Source organism: Falco rusticolus, chromosome 5 (assembly GCF_015220075.1).
Source record: "Falco rusticolus isolate bFalRus1 chromosome 5, bFalRus1.pri, whole genome shotgun sequence".
In the NCBI taxonomy this organism is placed as follows: domain Eukaryota; kingdom Metazoa; phylum Chordata; class Aves; order Falconiformes; family Falconidae; genus Falco; species Falco rusticolus.
Genome location: NC_051191.1, coordinates 29,890,766 through 29,910,922, shown reverse-complemented (window position 1 = coordinate 29,910,922; position 20,157 = coordinate 29,890,766). Strand labels below are relative to the sequence as shown.

At 38.9% G+C, this 20,157-nt stretch overlaps 1 protein-coding gene across 4 annotated transcripts in view; it reads left to right on the top strand.

Moving 5' to 3' along the window:
• CHCHD3 (coiled-coil-helix-coiled-coil-helix domain containing 3) overlaps nucleotides 1-20,157 on the top strand; it is a 163,671-nt gene that overhangs the window by 96,361 nt on the left and 47,153 nt on the right. For 2 of the 4 annotated variants that reach the window (XM_037387848.1, XM_037387847.1), the window contains exons 5-6: nucleotides 6,804-6,818; nucleotides 8,288-8,371. In XM_037387848.1, the coding sequence (XP_037243745.1) occupies nucleotides 6,804-6,818; nucleotides 8,288-8,371 (99 nt within the window). The remainder of the gene's footprint in view (nucleotides 1-6,803; nucleotides 6,819-8,287; nucleotides 8,372-20,157) is intronic. The other 2 variants (XM_037387850.1, XM_037387849.1) reach the window with 1 other exon arrangement.

The window sequence follows — 20,157 nt, the reverse complement described above, 5'->3', positions numbered from 1 at the left end:
CTTGTGGGTTTATTTCAGAAGAAGTTGCTAAAACTTTAAAGAAAATTCTGAAAGACCAGCATTGTAATTTGCTAATTAAAATACAAAGAGCATTGAATCTTGCTGTATTGGCGCACACACTTCCTGCCATTTCCCCCCACTTTCCCAAGGCTTTGCTTTCTAGCTTTGCTGGTTTGTATTAATCATTTTAACAGGTATAGTAGCTTTTCTTATCACATAGGATTTCACACTTAGTTAAAAAAGAACTATTTGACTGTCCTCTTATTTATTTGAATTGAGTTTTGGAAGTGCTGCAAAGAATGAAACAGGAGAGCTACAAAGCAATGATTCATTCATTGGGATAAATTTTGATTAGGCTTGATGTATATGGCATACCAATTAGCTATAAATATTTTGTTTATCATGTGATTTTTTTGTGTATCTTGATGGGAGAGTGTCTTTTGTGAAAGCTGTAGCATTCCCAGAAGTGACCAGAACAGTACTCCCTTGGCAGTGCTGAGGTTAAATACTGTAGTACTTCACTGTGAAGTCATATGCTCCATTGAAAAGATCAGCTTGTTTCTGAGTTACACCTTCTATCTTAAATTATCTACTGTTTGCAGTTCTTTTATTATCAAGCTGATGAGGAGAATCTCTCTGCTTTGGAATAATAGTAAACAGTATGGCTGCATTATTTGAGACAGAGTCACTGAGTTTTAATGGTTTGTTTATTAAGAAAGAGAAGAGTTTAATAAGATCCATTTAAAAAAAAAATACAGCTAATCTATTGTCATAAAGATATTTTGAAGTAGTGCCTTCTTGAACATCCAAAAATGAAGGAATTGTTTATCTTGTATCTTTTGAATTGAGAAACACCTAATGTAGTTGCAAATGATTCAGTTTTGTGTCTTAAGCAGAAATCAATAGCTTGAATAGCTGAGAAGGAATACATGTACTCTTATTTTGTATTCAGAAGTGGATTTTACCTACCTGGGCATCATCATTTTTTTACCTTCAGTGGAAATTGGTTACCAGGATAACAGGTTGAGCAGCCAGTTCCAATGTTACAAGTTCTGTTGTAAGGAAATTATATCAATTCATGTATAGTTCCGATCATTTGATACAAGAGGTAGGATATTTGCAGATGGAAGACAACACTGGAGAACTTGCAGTCCCTGACACTGCTAGACCTGCAATAAACACAGGTTAGAGTAAGTTTTCTATAGGATTTCAGATGAGATTGACTTTGATTTAGGCTTCAATGAGATGTTTGGTTTTCATTGCTTATGTTAGTGCAGCTTCTGTAAGAATTATTTCACTGTTTCTCTTGAGTCTACTGAATCTTCATTTTACAAGGCAAAAGAAATAAGTTGTGGCTTTGCAAAATATAATAATAAAATATCCAAACGTTAGCAAATTATGCTGGATTCTGTAAGCAAGAATAATGATTCCTAGATGGAAAGCTTAGAAGATTTCGAAATTTTCTCTAGCCTGAATATTTAGGTATTAGGCAACCGAGGTGCAAGATTCTTCTTACTGACTTACTTTTGGACTTCAGTGGAGAACTGGAGAAAACGCCTTCTGGAAGGGTGGTATGGTTCCTTATGTTTCCTTTGTTTTACATGATGTATTGTTATAAAGTACATCAAATATTGGCTCACAGTGCTTAATATCTTTTCTTTATCGTTCTGCTGTTTGTTTCATCCAGGAATTTCAAAAGGATTGCTGTAAAATTATCATTAGATGAATTCTGAACACAGTAAAAAGGACACAAATATTTATGACTTACTACAATAGCAACAGTATAGAAAAAAGATGGAAGTAGAATACAGTCCTAAGTCTATTTACTGGCAGTTGTTTTTTCCTGAATTTTGCAGAATAATAGTAGTCTTGCTTCATTTTCATACAGAGAAATCCACTTTGGCTCATGTGGAACAGTCTATGCTTCTGTAAGATTAGTGGAAAACTGTACATGTTTGACATATGACTGAAACATCAGAAGCTGTCAGACATGGTTATAGACGTTACTTGAATTGCTACAAATACCTGGCAGCAGTACAGATAGTCTTTAAAATGTTTGATCTTTTTGGACTGTGTTAGTTAAATGAAAAGCATGTATACAGTTTCAGGAATAAGTCGTGCCTTTCTTCTGTTCCTGTTGACATGCATATATGTAATACAGATTTGTTTAGCATCTCTGTTTTCTTTGAACTGTGATTGAATAGATACTTGAGGCTTTTCTGCATATTGCTAATGAATATAATAGTCATGAATGTATTTTAATTTTTATTTTCAAGACGATAAAATCTTCACTATCTGTTGATTTCAGACTGAACAAACCAGATGGTTCACCCAGTGAGGAGCAGAGTTTGTTGATAAGTGCAGCTTTTCTTTAGCGCTCATATTGCTCCTTCTGCAGCAGTTCGGTACAATTGTGTGATCTTTCTGCCCCTTGTTTTGGGGACAGGATCATAAAATAAATCAGGCTGGATGGAACCTGGGGTCCTCTCAAATGATTAGTGTCTCAGTACTTACCTACTGCTATTACTGCTTCTCCTCCTTGAACCCTGACTCTACACATAGAGTCTGGGAGACCTGGCTGATGAAGAAGGCACAGAAGAGGTTGGTCACCCTCCATGCTTGGAGATTTTCAAAACTCAACTGGATACAGCCTTGAGGTACCAGTTGCCCCTGTTTCGAGCAGGAACTACATGACCTGCTGAGGTCCCTTTGAGTACCTCAGCTCTATGTGTCTACTCACCCTAAAGCATCCATCTCCTTCAGCAGGTGTCCCACATTTTCCTTGTTCAGCTTTTTACATCCAACATGGTAACAGAAGCTCTCCTTTTTGGGACAGGAACATCAACAGACTTCTGTCTTGATGGAGAGCAGTGTTCCTCTGAATTTCAGTTGCATATTCCTGCAGCTTGCATTAGAAATTGGAATCCATAACTCTCATTTGATACAGCGTACATTTCATTTTTTTCTCCCTTTGGTCTATAACTAGATTTAGTAAATGAAGCTTCATGTCACATGTTCTGCATAGACTAGATCCTAACTTGTTCATAAATTCAATTCTTTAATTTTCTCCATTAGCCTCCTCTCAATGTGATCTTTTTTTATCTGCACTACTCATTCTTTTAGGACTTCTTTATTTTTTAGAAAATGTACTGTAGCACATTTACTGGTAATTACAGAAGCTTGTTTTAATTACAGTTGTCAAAGAATATGTTTTATGATACATTATTGTTGCTGCTGTTCATAACTATTCTCTACCTTTACAAGTGGAAATTAACGTAGGGGTTTTTTAGTGATGTGTCTGGATCGTTTTTTGTGGTTAGGAATGATTTTGTGAAGAGCAATAGCTTCAAAAAGAAATTATCTTAGGGGGAAGGGAGAAGCATATGTTCCTAAGAATATCCATAAGTTATTGCTGTTGCCCATTCAGAATGATGTATGTATTTATATATTGAAATAGAAGGTTAAAATTTCAAACTGTTGCAATCCAACATGGAGTAAATGTGGAAATTGAGAATAATTTTTATTGGGGCACTGGTATGCAGTAATGAAGATCATAGTTTTGCTGACCATAAAGACGTGTACAAGCAACGAACCTTTTTCATCTGATTTTATCAGCATGCAGATGTGAAAGCACTGGGCAGTATGTCATGGGTGAATGTTGTCCGCTGCAAAAGGGTTTCTGGGCAGAGCAATCTAGTAGACACCAAAGGGTGAATAACTGTTTTACAATGTGACAGTCACAGCCTGTGCCTGAGTGACGTTGGTGCCAACGAACTCGTGAATTCACACGCTGCTTTAAGCTACAGATATGTTCATCCAGTAAACCTCAAGCTGCAGAACAAATGGAAATTCTCCAGCAACATAACGTTGAAAGATGATTTTTTTTTGAGGTCTGCTGTCTTGTAGTACTGGTATATCACATTCATCCTGACCTGCCAGCAGTTCTCCTGTGAGACAGGTGTGCTGTTGGAGCTGCTGAAGGCCACTCCTCTGCCACTGCTTTCTTTTGCCTATTAATCCGTTAACCTTTTCTCCAAAGTACATGGGCCCGCCTGAAGGCCTGTAGCTATTTCATGTGACCTTTCCCATGGGAAAAGCCCCTCGTTGCTGTAGTCAGCATTTCATTTGGCAAATCCCCTTAGCCTTTTGAACCCTTTGTGGCAGGGTACTCTTTCTGCCCCCAGCCCAGATGTCTGGTCTCACTCACAGCCTTGAGTGTGCCTTGGGAGACCCGGTCCCTTGGTTCTCCCCTTGCCCCGTCTTCTGACGTTCTTGGTGGGGTGATGAGGAGATGACCATGAATTAGCTTGGCAAGACCTAGGCAAAGCTCTTTCAGATGGCTGATGATGATTTATAAATTCAGTGTTAAAACTGCACTCTTATTTTGAAGCATTTCTCTGCCAGAAAAATGCAACCTGAAGCCATCTCAGCGGTTTCTGCCATAAACTTGTGGATGTTAATGAATTTGAAGCTCGGAGGCTGTGCCAAGGGGCAGTTGTAAAACTGGGACTACTGAGTGCTTCAAGAGCTGATTTTGAAACCTGCTTACAGACTTCTGCTAAACTGCCTGATACTGGTCTGTCCCCTGCAACTCCTTAATGAATAGCAACTACAGACTGCAAGCACCTCTAACCTTGCTGTAGCCAGGAAACTGGACTCCTTTATTTTTTTAAAGATAGTTATGAAACACACGTTTTCAGTTGGTTTGTTTGCTCTGTTCTACTTTAGAAAGGACAAAATTAATATGTACCTGTTGGATCCAGCACGAGAAGGGTTTGGCTTCATCACGGGACTGCTTTGCAAGTGTCTCTGCAGCCATGTAGAAGGCGACACATGGGAATTTTTTGTAGACATCCATTTCTCCACTGACGGAAACTCATACCACTGCTGTGCTAAATCTAGGCACTACTTTTGGAAATGAAACCCAGGTTGGCCTTTAAATCTTGGTCCAACTTCCTAACGATTCTGAAGAACCTGTATTTAATCCTAGTGATCTGTTTTGGGATTTTAATTTTGAGTGGTCTTGGGAAGATGGGCTGCCTTTAAAAGGCGACCTTCTGAAGCTGTTTTCTAAACAACAAACAAGCAAATGCTGTTTATTAGCGTTACTTTGTGAAGAAGCAATGAACCTGTTCCAGTATCTCATTTACAACTAAAGTGCAGCATTCAGCTAATTGAATACATGGCTACTGTTAATTATTTTGTTACGGCTAATTGATATTCACTGGGATCATGTTGCTGCAGCCCCATAAATATAATATTACCTTACACGTTTTTATTTCTGCAGTGAATTCTCTTCTGTTGGCATATTTATATTGTCTCCTGTATAAATGAATATTTAATTTTTTAAAACTTGCTATGTCTACGTTACTGTACAAATGCCACAAATGTGGAAGAAACTTTTTTTTTTTAGTTTCTTACTGGCCTACCAAATCTTCAAGTTACTTTCACAATATAGGGACCAAAGCTTTGGATAGATGTATTATTTAGTATTCTTACAATCTAATATCTCTACTTTCTCGGTGGTATGAAAGCTTTGATAGGATCAGGGCAATAAGCAGCATGAACATAATTTGCTTCTTGGGCGCTGTATCTTTAGTGCAGTAAAAGCTGGCTGTTTAATCACTGATGATCTTGGAGGGCAGGGAACTAGATCAATGCAAAAAACCTAATAAACTTTCCAGGACAAAAACTTACATTCAGTTGAATATCCTTGGAACAAATGTTATTTGCATTCCCCCACTCATATTGTCTTCCATATATATATAAATTTGGTGATCAGACACTGTTAAACAAATCCATTTCTCTCTTTTTTAAATGGTGTTTGATCAGCAAGCAAGATGCAGATAAAAATAATTTAAACTCAGCTGGACTCAGAGAAGAGAGTGGGTTTCATCTCCTCTATCATTAGTGTGCCCTTGACCTGTTGTGTTTTTATTTGAAACTTTTTTTAAAAAAAATTTAAAATTACCCTGAAAATTTCTGCACTTGTGAATTGTCAGTAATGGGGTGAGTGAATTAAGCCATGATGCTCTTGTATGGGTTTTATTATATCTCACTGGCTTTCCAAAGTCAGTTTTGCTGCTTGGTTTCAGGTCATTGATAGGATTGTGTGAAACACTATTGAATTGTTAGAACTAAAACTTAACTGAATTCTCATGAGCATTATGGAACGTTAATTTTATGTTTTCTTTCTCACTGACCTATTTATCTCCACTTGCACAAAAGGAATGTTCGTGAGTTTGCAAATATTTTAGGGATCATGAGGTGGTTAGACATAAAATATTCACGTATGGGTAATTGCCATAATGCTTTGAAGTATTGTATTAGATATCTGGGAGAGGGTGGTTTTGGGGAGGCACAACCTGCAATGAATTTTCAGCTATTTCTATAACCACCAGCTTTGGGAGGTCGTTATCTTGGAAAAGCAAAATCACGATCAATACAAAGCATGGTAGTTGGCTGTGGAAAAACCTGTAATCAGTGAATAAAGGCTGATTAAAATGTTGGTGGACAGGGCTGTAGCATGTGCTCCATGGCAGTATACCGGAGATGGGTGGTTGGCAGAGGCAAGGTTTGGTTCATCCAAGTAGAATTAAAATCTGACTGTGTGCTTTCTGGATGAGCAGGGGTATTTTGGTTAAGTTCATACAAAAAAACGCCACCAACTTCCAAGCAGTTTTCAGTGTTGTTTTTAGAGATTACAGATAGGCCTGACATGCATGCATTTTTTTGCATTCTTTCTGTTTATGTGTCTATTCATAAATTTAAATTTATTTATTTTACTTTTTTATATGCTTCAGGATATAGAAAAAAAGGTAAGTAGTTAAGTAAAGAACAACCAACAATCAAATGTTTTTATTTTATTCTTTGTCTGTTTGCAAAAAAAGAAGAGAAGCTAATCTTGACAAAGAGAATGAAGCCCTGCACTGATACAAGTGTAGCATAATATGTGCTGTAAGGTTTCTGACGTGCTTCTGTAAGCATGACCTGGAGATACCATCTTTAGTAGTAGGAGTACAAACAGTTCACCATTTTACGTGATGCTGCTAAAATAGGAACTTTTTGCAGCTGGTATCAGTACCGGGGTGAAAAGAATATGTTAGCAGTAAATGGCTAATGTTGAATAGGCAATTGTGGTAATGACCACTGATAGTTAATTATTAGTCACTAAAGATATTTTATTATTAAAACATTATGAGCCTGGAATGAATTTGCGCTGTTAATTTAGATGTTAAATCTTCCTTAGCTTGTTAAAAATCACTTGTCTAGTATTTCTTCTAGAGGACTTACCACTTGTATGTGGTTCTGTGTGCAGGTGCGCTCTTTTAATGTATTTTATAATTCTTAATGAGTCACCTACTAGATATTGTTACATATTGTGATGACCAGCCAAGAAAATGTCAACTTCCTCAGTAGTGCTGGTAGCAGTGTCTCTTAACTGAATACTCAAGTCACATTAGTATTCAAAAGATACAAGTTCAGAATTCTTTTGTATTATTTTAAGTTACTGGACATGGGAGTGATCCTGCATTAGACTATTTCAGCTGGCTTAGTTGGATATTTCAACTGATCTAGGAGTTTCTATAGGAATGATTACTAATTTTAAAGAGGACTGCTGGGTTTTAGATGTACTTTAGATCTGCTTTTGCAAAGGTGTAAGCATTTGGTTCTTTCCAAACCTTCATGTATTTAGAATTAAGCACATGCGAAATGCATCCCTGAATTGGGGTTTGAAAGAAAAAACAGCTACTTCAAAAAAATTCTTTTTACTACTGCCTAAAAATACGTGGATCCAAGTCTAGCTTTCCGGTGTCAAAATGTCCACTTAGTAACAGCTAACAAATAAATATTCAGGCTCTGCATATATATAATGTATGTGGGTTTTGGTAGCTTGAGCAAGTTTGCCCCAGTTCAGAAGTGATGTGCAAAGTTAGTTAAAAAAAGACCAAACACAAATACAAAAACCAAACCCCAAAGCATCTCAGCATGGTATGCTTGGTTCAGTCTTCGTGACATTTCCAAATACATTTGGACAAACTATGACACAGCTGCTGAGGAGGGAAGGAGAAAATCCAGTACAATAGACAATTTCTTTACATTTTCAATGCAGCAATCATCATCTTATTAATGTTCTGTTTGGCAAAAACTAATAGGCTGCAGTTTGCAATCACTGTATATTCCTTACTGGTACAATTTATAGTAGAAGCTTTGCTTTGCAAGTGAGGCTCTTTCTTGATCCAGTTTTATCATTCTTTTTGATCCAGTTTTATAATTTTTTTTCTAGGCCAGGCAGCTGGAAGAGAAAGACAGAGAACTGAAGAAGCACGATGCCTACTACAAAGAGCAGCTGGCTCGACTCGAAGAAAGGGCAAGTCTCCTTTCCCTCTTAATCAAGAGTTTCTGTTCATTTCTGCTACTGACTTTCTGGTTATGTTTTACTGTTAAACAAGATGACTTTTCTAAGGAGATAAAGATTAAAAATGTGGCCAGAGGGTTTTTTTTTGGTTGTAACTGCTACTGGTTTTGGCTTAATATTGACAACGTGGAGGCTTTAATGTTGAGGATATTGTTTTCTTTACTAAGTTCTCACATTTGCAATGAGATTTCACCTGTCACAGTAATTACAGAGCGAGAAAAAGTCTGAACGAGGTTGCTTTTATACCAGCACTGACAAAGCGCCAGTGTAAGTGGATCAGTAGCACCAAGTAGTCTTAAAATTGCACATGGAGTGTGAAGATATATTACTGAATTTCCGCTGTTGTTGTAGTCCACAGTTTCTTTCTCTGGGTGGAATTAGTGGTTCCTCCAAAAACCACCAGCACGTGGAGTGTAATGTTAATGGCAAGTTGTTTATGCCATGTTTAAGAAGCACTTCTGTGCCTTTTTTTCACAGTAGACTTTAAACTGTACGGAACAGTTTGGTAAGCTGTGCAACATGCTTACAATATTTCAACATATTGCTGTTAGCATTCTTATTCTTTATAGGGTATTATTTTGTAGGATATTAATTTCAAAAACTTACTGTCATCATTTTCTAGATCCCAGGCTGGTTGTAACCTTTAGCCTGAATATATTTGCCTCCTTTACCCCTGTGCCTTCTTCCTGAGCCCACCTCTTCTTGATTAATTTGGAATTTTTTTAGTTAAATTTGAAAATGATCCGAAGAAGATATATATTCATTTTTGCAGCTTAGTAAGATAGAAGAAAACGCCTTGTTTTTATGGATTAGGAAGAAGAGCATGTTGCATGAATTATCAGTGTGTATAATTGGTCTTAATGAATATTTTAAATAGAGGGCATATCAGATACTGTCTCAGTGTTTTGTCCTGCCATTTTAAAGATGACATTAATGAAGTCCATGTTCTTGGCAATGAAAAATGGTTTGAAAAGATGAGAGTAAATTAGTTTAATGATTCTAAAATGGTGCATTATTTAAGCAGTTAAAAATTAAGATCCTTCAAAAAAAATCCCCACAGAATACCTTCCTTATTCTCAAATAATTGTCTGGTGTTAGGGGAAAAAGCATCTGCATTGTCTCATCCAAACTGGCTTCTTACAGGGCAGTTGTACCTCTGCTCTTAGTCATCAGCCTTCCATTTTATCATGACAGTTCAAGTAGTATTGGAGTAATTTATGGTGAAGGCTGTGTGATAAACCATGATTCTTTGTTGGAAAGCTTTTCTTTTACCTTTTTAAGGTGCTATGCAGTGAATAAGATTTTATTCTTAGTCATTTTTCACATTAAAGTAGGTCACTGGTACGGTGCCTTTGCTTGCTTCTGTTAAGTGAAGACTTCCAATGGGGAATCATGTTTTAACATGTGTGTGAATTGCTGTGTGCAAGTGAGATAATGAACTATAAATAGCTGTATTTGAGTACCACTGAAGTGTCATCCCCCAAGTGATGTGAAATAGGTGAACTCTGCCATGTCTTGCTTTCTCTTCTCGTACTTGGAAGTCTCCAGGACTACAACAGGTGGTTCTGAATTGACTGTCTTATGCCATGGACAATGTTTGCTCTGTCTTCAGAGTGGAGTTCTCATAATATTAAGGCTTGTCTTTTCATTCTGACTTTCTATTTGTACGCTAAGAAACCTTTGCTTTGCCAAGTTGTCATCCGGTTGGTTTTCAAAGTGGATGTGCATACCTCTTCCACACCAAAAAAAAGAGAGTTGTTCAAGCTCTGAAAGGAGGTGAACTCAGTGCTCAAAATCTGACTTTGAACTTTATCAGAGATGTGGAGATTACAGAATGAAAACCTGCAAAAGCGGAGAGGTCATGTCTCCTGCAATCCCAGCTTCACTGAGGCTGCAGCTGTTATTAAGGTCATTTGTGAGATTCTGTATTGGTGATTTTTGAGCACTGGGATGGAAATAGAGCTTTAAGAAAAAAGGAAGGTCTGGAAAGGCCTAACGTTCTGGAAATTACAGAGTACAATAATAGGCTGCTTATTTGTTCCTAAACTTGTCCTGATTTCAGTGAAAGGTACACAAAATCAGAGCATGGGCTGTTCAGCAGAGAAAAGAGCAGAAGGGGAGGTGGGATGGGAGCAGAGTTAGTAGAGCTCAGAGAAGTAATGTCAGTATGAAGGAATGTGCAATGTGAGTCTATCACCTGTGACAAAGAATGCTAATTACATTCTCAGATCATTCTTACATCAAATAAGCACACTTCAAAAATACTTCAGTTATATGAATGTGGTATTTCTGTCTGTTGCATCATTGAGTGTCAGAGCTCATCTGTATGATTAATTGGCTTTTTGATTACTTAGCTTTTTCAATTAGAAGCTTCCTATTTGTGTTCTTCAATGCTGCTGAAAAAACAATGCAGACATTGATAATAAGGGGAGACGACAACAAAACAGATTAGTGTCAGCACAGTATGCTCTTTATGGAGAAAATTATTATACATATTCAGTGCCAGATGAAGTCTGTCAATTATAAAATATTTCAGTGACTGAGTGAAGATGCTCAACCTTTTCAGGGGATTAATACAGGACAAGATAACTGTGCACCAGTGACAGCTGTGATACTAAAACATAAACAATTCTATTCTCCAGGGCAATATCTGTTCATAAATTTGGTTTATGTGCTAAAAACCTTTTGATACTTTCCAAAAACTGAGCGATTCCCCTAACAGCTGCCAGTGTTTCTAGGTCAAAGATAGCACATAAGCTATGAGTTATTACATGCTCCACAGCATCAAAGCAAAATGAGATAGTTTAACAAAGGAGTTAAAGAATAACCTTCTCATACTGTATATCTGACTAGGATGTAAAGCTGTTATTTAAGAGTTTGCACATTAAGCTTTGAGGAAAATTTGACAGTGTTTTTCTTTGTCTGCTTACAGGCTAATGGTGCTTCTTGACTACAGTAAAAAAAACCCCTGAGATAGCAGTATTCAAATCACTGACATATGTGTACCCTATGTTGTCTTAATTATTTACTATAATGAGGTGGCATTAGTGGTATTTTAAAACTATTTTATTTTTCTTTTGAAGTAGCAGAGCAAGAAAAAAGAGAACTAAGATCTTGGGCAGACTGAGCAGCTTACTACCTGGAAGAAGAATCCTACGACCTCTTTCTCTAACACTCTCTGGTGTGTGTATCCACACTGTGACACTTCTGTCCTGTTGTATTCATCACTGTTCTGTTCAGCTCCTCCACGTCCACCATGCCTGCATTGTGTCACCAGTTTCAATGTCCATTCCAAGCCACAGTGGCTGTAGACTTCATAACCATCTTTGCACCTCTAATGTTGCTGTTATCTGTAGGTTCTGGTCAACATCAAAAGTTGTTTTCATTTTGTCTACAGAGCTGAACGACACCCTGTTGTTCCTTCACCCAGTTGCTTTTGCTTTAGAATTTTTGATATGAAGGAAAGATGACTAGATCCTCTCCTCCTCCTGCTTATAGTTTTGCCATCATACAGGCAGTCACAGTGAGCTGTGTCTGTGCGGGCTGCTGTCAGTTTGAGAATAATGCAGCTCTGCCTAGTTCAAATTTTCTTCAGCAAATCCAACTATTTTCATGTTACACTGCTTCATAATACTATTACGCATCATTAGGAGAATCATGCCCCTAGTCATAGGAGCAGAAGGAAATTAATTTTAATACACTGCTGTATGACACAACTACTTAGTTTATCAGTGTGAATGAGCAAGAGATGTATCTCCGTATTGATCAGGATATTTCTTATTTGAGCTAAGTTTCTATGTTTGCGAGTTTCGTGGAAATACTTTCAGTAAGTACTGAGTAATATGCATGTGAATATGCATATGGTGTAAGGTAATAAAATTAAACTAGAGCACAAGGCTGATGGGGAGCAGCTGAGGGAACTGTGGGGGGTCAGCCTGGAGAAAAGAAGCTTAGGGGGGACCTTCTTGCTCCCTACAGCTCCCTGAGAGGAGGCTGCAGCAGGTGGGGGTCGGTCTCTGCTCCCAAGTAACAAGTGACAGGACAAGAGGAAACGGCCTCAAATTGTGCCAGGGAAGGTTTAGATTGGATATTAGGAAAAACTTCTTCACAGAAAGGGTAGTCAAGCACTGGAACAGGCTGCCCAGGGCGGAGACGGAGTCACCATCCCTGGAGGGATTGATAAAATGTGTAGATACAATGCCTAGGGACGTGGTTCAGTGGTGGGCTTGGCAGTGCTGGATTAACGCTTGGACTCAATGATCTTAAAGGTCTTTTCCAACCTAAACAATGCCATGATTCTATGATTCTGTCAGCATTTAGAGGTTTCACCGTTATGTTAGATATACTACGGATACAGCAGTCAGCAAGTTGCTGCCCTGATAGTTCTTCCTTGCTGATTCTGTAATTTCTGTTCATGTCCTTGCTGACTTTAGTGGCCTTTGTGCAGGTAGACTCCTGCACCATACAGGGCTTACTGCCCTGATCAGAGCCTGAGAATATAGACATAAGTTCTGGAGATGTGATACTTTTCTCTGCATCCATTTTTTCATGACTTAAATTTTGAGGAAGGATTTGCAGATCGTAGATTTGGCACTTAATTTGGGGATTCTACTTACCATGTAGACTGTCAAGGAGCATTAACCTTAAGTTAAGATGAGCACACAGAGCACAAAGCTGTGAGCTCATGGCACATACTATACCAGGTGTTAAATAGTATTATCCATCCTGCTTGCTACAGTAAATAGGATTTTGCTATTATGATGTGTCAGGATTTTCAGAGAAATCAAATTTACTAGACACTAAACTGCCATCCTCAGTGCTGAGCAGCTTTATTCTGGGATCTTGCTTTCATACTAATCCTGTTGGTAAGAAATGCTTACACCAATTGTGTGGGGAAATTATAATTTAATGATCTCTTCCTTTTTTCTATTCAAGGCTTAGAATGGACCAACGTGCTTTGCAGTGATAGCCCCAGTGCTCAGAAAAGGAGATGATATACAGTTCAGCTTCACAGCCAAGTACTGGCTTTTTGTAGGTGTTTATAATGAACATAAGTGCTAAGATGCAAACAATGTGACTTCCACATTTGTTCAGATGCTTCAGAGTCTTGTTTACCTTTTCAAATCTCAACAACTAAATAATCAGAATCTGTTTGCCATGGTTTTTGTAAACTGTGGTTTGCAAGATGTAGATAACAGAGGGGGACTCTTATAAAGCAGTATAATAACTACAGACATTTTTATTTGCCACAACATATTTTAGCAGTTTAAAGGCTTTTGTTTGTATTTGTTTTATCAGTCTGTTTACTTTCTTCGATCTTGCATGATTGTATCAGCAAGAATTTTATAACCAGAGGATGATTCTGCTCTCACCTTTTCTGTTTAGAAGTTTGTATTTGCTAGAGCAAACATGTTTACTCTCCACACGTTTGTACTTGCATTCTTCCATGTCTTTCAAAATCACGTAACAGTGATGTAGGTACAGCACTTTGAGACTTGAGGCTGGATCCAGCAAAGTAGGAAATGCGTTTGGCTGATGATAGTATGTACTGAACATTTAGAGGAGACACAAGGAAAGCTCAGCAAACCTTTTGTCATTGTTCCCATGAAGAAATGGAATTAGCTCCAGCGCAGAGCTGACAGAGAGCTGACAGACTTGCTAAGTTGTGCTTGTCGATTAAGTGCAGTGTATGTGTGCTTTGTTGGACACAGGTTTTTAAGAATTGTCCATTGCAATAACAAAATGCTGCTCAAACAGATTTCTGTTCAAAACATAGTGTATAGCAACAGAAATAATCACTGTGTTCTACACTTGCTTTATATTTTCCATCTTCCTTACCATGGATAATTAAGCAGTCTTTGGGCAGCAGCTTTAACGTATATTGCCAACATCTTTTTTGAGAACAGGGCCTGTAAAGGAATCTTTTATAACTTCCCCAACTTTCACAGTTTCTCCAGTTTGCCTCCATGGAGATGCTTCATAGTCCTCTGTCTGGAGAAGTGAATTTTTTAAATGTGGTACAGCTAAAACTGCTTGCTCTTTTTCTTTCTTCTGCTGTTTAAACTGATGCTTCCAGTAATGTCTGTGTTGTCTTTGACCTAACCAAACTGCTGTACTTCAGAAAAGGCTTGCTGAATGGCAGTTTGTAGACCTTCCCTCTCTTTAAATACTAGTATGCCTATGTTGTATTAACAGTCATTTTTAATTTTAGCCAGTCATTACAGCAGCAGTCTCTAAATATCCGTGGTTGGAAAAAAAACAGTTTATCATTCCTACCCCCGCTTCTGTTTCTGAGATGTTCCCACTGTTTTTTTCTTCTTCTGTTTATCTGGCTGGCTATCTATTTCTCTCTCTCTCCCTCCCCATATCAAATATATATACATGCACACACACACTAAACATACACCTCCTGTATATCAATACATTAACTCCATTTCCAAATGCTTTTCAGAAGTGATAAAATATATTATGGCTTTCATTTGATGAATTCTACTGCGTATCATATCATTGTTAATGAGTTGTATTATTTCTGTCAAGTTTTTGATATCTTTTTTTCTTAAATGGCTATTCAGCTGCGACAGTGGGTTTTTGCAGTTTTCCCCAAATTGGTGCAGCAGGAGACTAGAGTATAAAATCAAGATATATTAATTTCTCATTTTGTACTTGGGCCAGGAGACTTTTCTATGTCCGAGCTCATATGCTGCACCAATGAGATAAAAGTAGGAGTTCATCAGAGTTTCCCAGTGCTTTGTATTTCCATACTGCTCATGAAAACCACCCTTTTTAGTACGGACCAGAGCGTAATGTTTTTGTCAGTTTAGCATAATAAAGCTGTCAACCCAACCTGTGATCTTGCTTCATGTTGCCAATATTAGAAAATTTCTGTCTTCAAATTTCATTATATTTTGGGGACAGAGCTTTTGTTGAATGCTTCTTGCCTGGCAGGTTGAGATTAGGAAACTTGCTACCAATTACAATATCTGAAACCTCAACCTGATTGACATAAACTGAGCTGTAGCCTTCTGACTGGAATGCTGCATTAATGCACTACCTCCGTATCTTGCTGAGCCACAATCATTATTCTGAACAATTGTTTTTTAAGCCTTAGTTTTATTTTTTTCTGCTCTTTATCTTTTATTTACCATTTATGAATAAGTAGCTGTTTGTTTTTAAATACGCATCTCACCCATATTATTTTTTTTCTCTAAGGCTGCCAAATAAGCGTGATGTCTTCATCTGAGACATCTTCCCATTAAAAATACCTGGTTTGGTCTCATCTTTCACTATCACATGTCCAATCAATAGCAGTGCTGAAATGCTGCTTAATAACAAAATAAGGAGTTGTTCCACGCTGAATAGTAGGTATCGATGTTTCTCTAAATGTTTGTTTATAGATTATTTTTTTCCATTCTCTGTGTGTGTCTTTATATAAATGGAGACCAAAAATAGTGCAATAACTAATATTCCAAGCTTTTCCCCCATGTGCAGTAAGATACTTGACAGCTTTTAATGTGTAACTACTGTTTTCATATAGGCTGTTTGCAGTCCATTTCTTACAACTTTCTTTTCCTGAGCAGCTTCTGTAATTTTTTTTCTTGTATCACTGGCTAGAACTGACTCTGATATTTTCCCTCCAGTCTTCTTGCTATATTTCATTATGCCTTTTGTCCTAAAATGCCATTTTAAACTTGTCCTGAAGTCTCTCTTTCTGCCTATAGGATGCCCCAGTGTCATTCCCTACAGAATTTTGGCACTGACATTTTCTGAGGTACAGGGGAAGGTGTTTTTTTGAGGTGCAGTTGCACTGTCTGTGTTATGCAGAGGTATGCTCGGAAAAGGGGATGCTCAAAACCTCTAAAATTCAAACTTTTGGAGATTTTGGTAGTTAATAGAGGATTTACTAACCCAAGAAACAGAGAAATAATATTTTCCAGGAATTGGCTATTTTATATGTTTATCCAATATCATGTAGTTTTATAATACTTTTTTTTTCAAAAAAGCCATTTCTATTCCTGCAGCTTTTAAGTCCTCATACCTTGAATTCTATTTTTTCTTTTTTTTTTTTTTTCTTAACTTTTCTTCCGTTATACAATTATCACTGCTCTGGATCTCAGCATTTACTGACCTTCTACTGTACTTTAAGAATAGGAGTTTATTTACAGTTCCATGATAACTGCTCATTGCTAATCATTATTTTTCTGTGAGAGTGTTTCAGTTGTGTTAAAGTCACTTGAATCTTGGTGCTTGTGAAGTCTGAACACGTATATATGTTCTTCCTACAAATAAAAAATATAGATGAGGATAAACTGATGGGAGCGGGAACATAAGAGGCAATATGGAAAACCAAAGCAGTCAAAAAGCATCATGTTGGGCAGCTCCTTTGGTCTCCCTCTTGTTTAATCCCATGTCCAAAATTGTGTTGTCAGGAGGGCTGGCTAACGCCTTTCCCCTGCCATTGCTTGCCTTGTCTGATGGAAGGACTGGAAATTACAGTGAACAGGACCTGTGGCGTGGGAGCAAAAGCGTCTCTCCTGTGGGATGGCTTTCCCACAAAAGCACGTGCCGGATCCTAATGACGCTAAGCAGGTTGTTCATCCAGCACCGCTCACTTTTATTAATACAAATTAGTGGATGCATACAGTTAAACATAAACATGTCAGTATTGCCTAAGTCACCCTTAGTGAATGTGTCTGCATTTGTTTTCATTTATAGTTTGAGCTGCACTTTTCCCCCTTCCCCTTTTAAAGGAGCAAAGTATTGTGAAAGACAAATTTTTTTTAATATGCAAAATGGAACAAATCAAAGAAATTTGTCATTTCAGTGTTAAAAGACAGTGTTTATCGCATTTCATATATGGCAAAATGTTTTAACATATGGGTAGCTAATGAATAAGCAGCTTTCATTTCACCAGTCTATTCCCTCCTCCCACCCTCTTTCCTTCACAGAAACTGAAGTTTGGGAACAAATACTGTACTAAGTTAACACTATATTAAAACAGCACTTGGTGAGATAGTTTTCTTGGATTTCTTTGTCAATGTAACATATTTAGAAAATACTGCAGCTCCAGACTTAACCACTGGAGAAGTAAAATACTGAATTTTTAGGATACCTTCTAGAGATTTTGCTGGTTATATTGATATTTGGAGTAATTCCACAGGAATAAACATTTAGTCTCTTTCGGTTTCCTGGGAATCTGATAGAAATATTTTCCCTTAAACATATTTGTCGTTTTACTATATATTCACACTTTTTTTTAAATTGTCCAGTAATTTTACTTCTGAGGAAGCTGAACATTGGATGTAAGGAAGGGGAATACAGACCTGTTTTCACTTGTTTTCTGTTCTCTGTCCTTCGTGCAATTGCATTTAAACCCAAGAAGTATGTAATTTAAGTATACTTCCCATTTAAACAAGTATCAGTGATGCGCATTAAAATATTCTTTGAGCACCCTTTCTCTTTAGAACGATGACAGCCGGCTGGGGGCCGAGGCCAAGTGTGTGAGGGGCAGCGGGGCTGGGGGCAGGGGGCTGGGAACTGCCCGGGGGAAAGGGCCGGGGGGGCTGGGCACAGCCGCTGGGCAGGAGCCCCCAGCGTGCCCAGGTGGCCAAGGGGGCCAGCAGCGCCCTGGCCGCTGTCAGAAGCGCTGTGGCCGGCAGGGCCGGGGCAGTGCCCGTCCCCCTGTGCTGGGCACCGGTGCGGCCGCCCCTCGGGGCCTGGGCTCAGGGTCGGGCCCCTCAGGGCAGGGGGGACGCAGAGGGGCTGGAGCGTGTCCAGAGCCGGGCAGGGGCTGGGGGGGGGCGGCGGGGGGAGCTGGGGGGGTCAGCCTGCAGAGGGGGGGCGCAGGGGCACCTGGTGGCTCCCTACAGCTGCCTGAGAGGAGGCTGCAGCAGGGGGGGTCGGTCTCTGCTCCCAGGGAACAAGTGACAGGGCGAGAGGAAACGGCCTCAGGTGGCGCCAGGGCAGGGTCAGATGGGCTGTGAGGGAAAATGTCTTCACGGAAAGGGTGGTCGAGCCTCGGAACAGGCTGCCCAGGGAGGCGGTGGAGTCACCATCCCTGGAGGGATTTAAAAGACACGTAGGTGCGCTGCTTAGGGACATGGTTGAGTGGTGGCTTGGCAGTGCTGGGTTAACAACTGGACTCAGGGATCTTAAGGGTCTTTTCCAGTCTAAATGATTCTATGAAAACACCCCCTTTTATGCCCAGCATAAGCAGTACTTAGTAATTTTTCTCATTATAAAGCAATAAGTTTTATGTGAAATGTTGCCACGCTTTTTTTGTAAATAGTTTTGGAAACCTAAAGGCAGAAATAGCCTTCCTAAGCATATAGCTGCTTAATTTTCACTGCTGTCAGTCTAAGTGATATTTTAATTTTTTCTGCCCCTAAAAATATTTTAGTCTCATAACCGATAGATAAATGAGAGAATCCCCAGGAAATGCTGCACAATGTCTCTATTTGCCAGCACAATAAATGCAGAAGCTAATAAATGTCCTCTTACATCAGGAGGAGGCGTATAATGAGTAAATGATGGGAAAAGGAATTTGGGAAACAAATGATCAATCCAATCTAAGTCGACAAACAATTTCTTAATAACTTGGCCTTTGGTGGGAGAGAGGGCTCTGCTCTGCTCAGAGGAGCTGCTGAAATGCAGCACTAGGTTCGGGCAGCTTGCATCTGGCAGCTGGTGGATTTTCTGAGGCTGTTTTAGAATCACTGAACAATAAGCTATGATTCTCACACAGCCTTTTTCATGTGAGGTTTTGGCATTTCACCGTGTGGGTACGTGTGCATATAGGGAAAAGGGACAGCAGATTTAATCCTTGTTTCTGTAGGGTAAGCACAGGCAATGCTGGTTTGGGGGGAAAGCCTTGTGTAAAGAACATGGTTCACACTGTGCTTGAGGAAATCAGTGCTCTGTATTGGCTCCTGGTATAGATATATCGGTATATCATCTTTCTCATCTCATTGTATTGTGCTCTTCGTGTGCAAGAGATCAAGTCCTGCCCAGGAGTAGTTGTGGCTAGAGCTGATATTCTTAACATCAGGGAGAGTCCAGTCATGGTAAGAATTGAACCAAAATCTTAGGATGTGACCACGTTTTAAGCCCACTGCAGAGAGGGGAAGATATACCACTTTTTTTTTTTTATAACGTTAGTTGTGGCACAGATCTCTGCTTGGCCCAGGCTTTGCTGCAGAAGCAGTGAAAGGTTAAGTACACGTTTTTTTCTCTATTGAGAATTCAATACGCAAAGGCAGACTTCTGTATTCCTCTGTATTCTATGAAACTACCCAGAAACTGAAATACTAGCTTGAAACATGGGGAAGGAACCCAAAGTTCAAGATGACCGGTAAGGTTTGTAGAAAGAAAACTGGGGAAAACAGAAGAGAGGGGGAAGGGAATCAGAATAATGGACCTGGTGACAAGCCTAGTGACAACTTGTTTTCAGCTGAGGTTTTGCTTTAAAGAGAGCAAAACCAGTTTGTCTTCAGCATTACTCAGATTCCTTTAGAATTCCTGAGTCCCCATTCCTTCAAAAGGAATGAAATAGACGACATTGAGTTCCTGTATTTGTGAGATCCTTCCTGGAAAAATGATTTGTCATTTTTACACTAATACTTCCAAGGTGAAGGTTTCTTCTCTCTTGCATTCTGTTTTAACCGGTTTTCAGCCTGTTTATGAGTTCCGTGTCAGATAACCCACTCGGTATGAAATAGATCCAGCTCAGCTGCAGAGGGGCT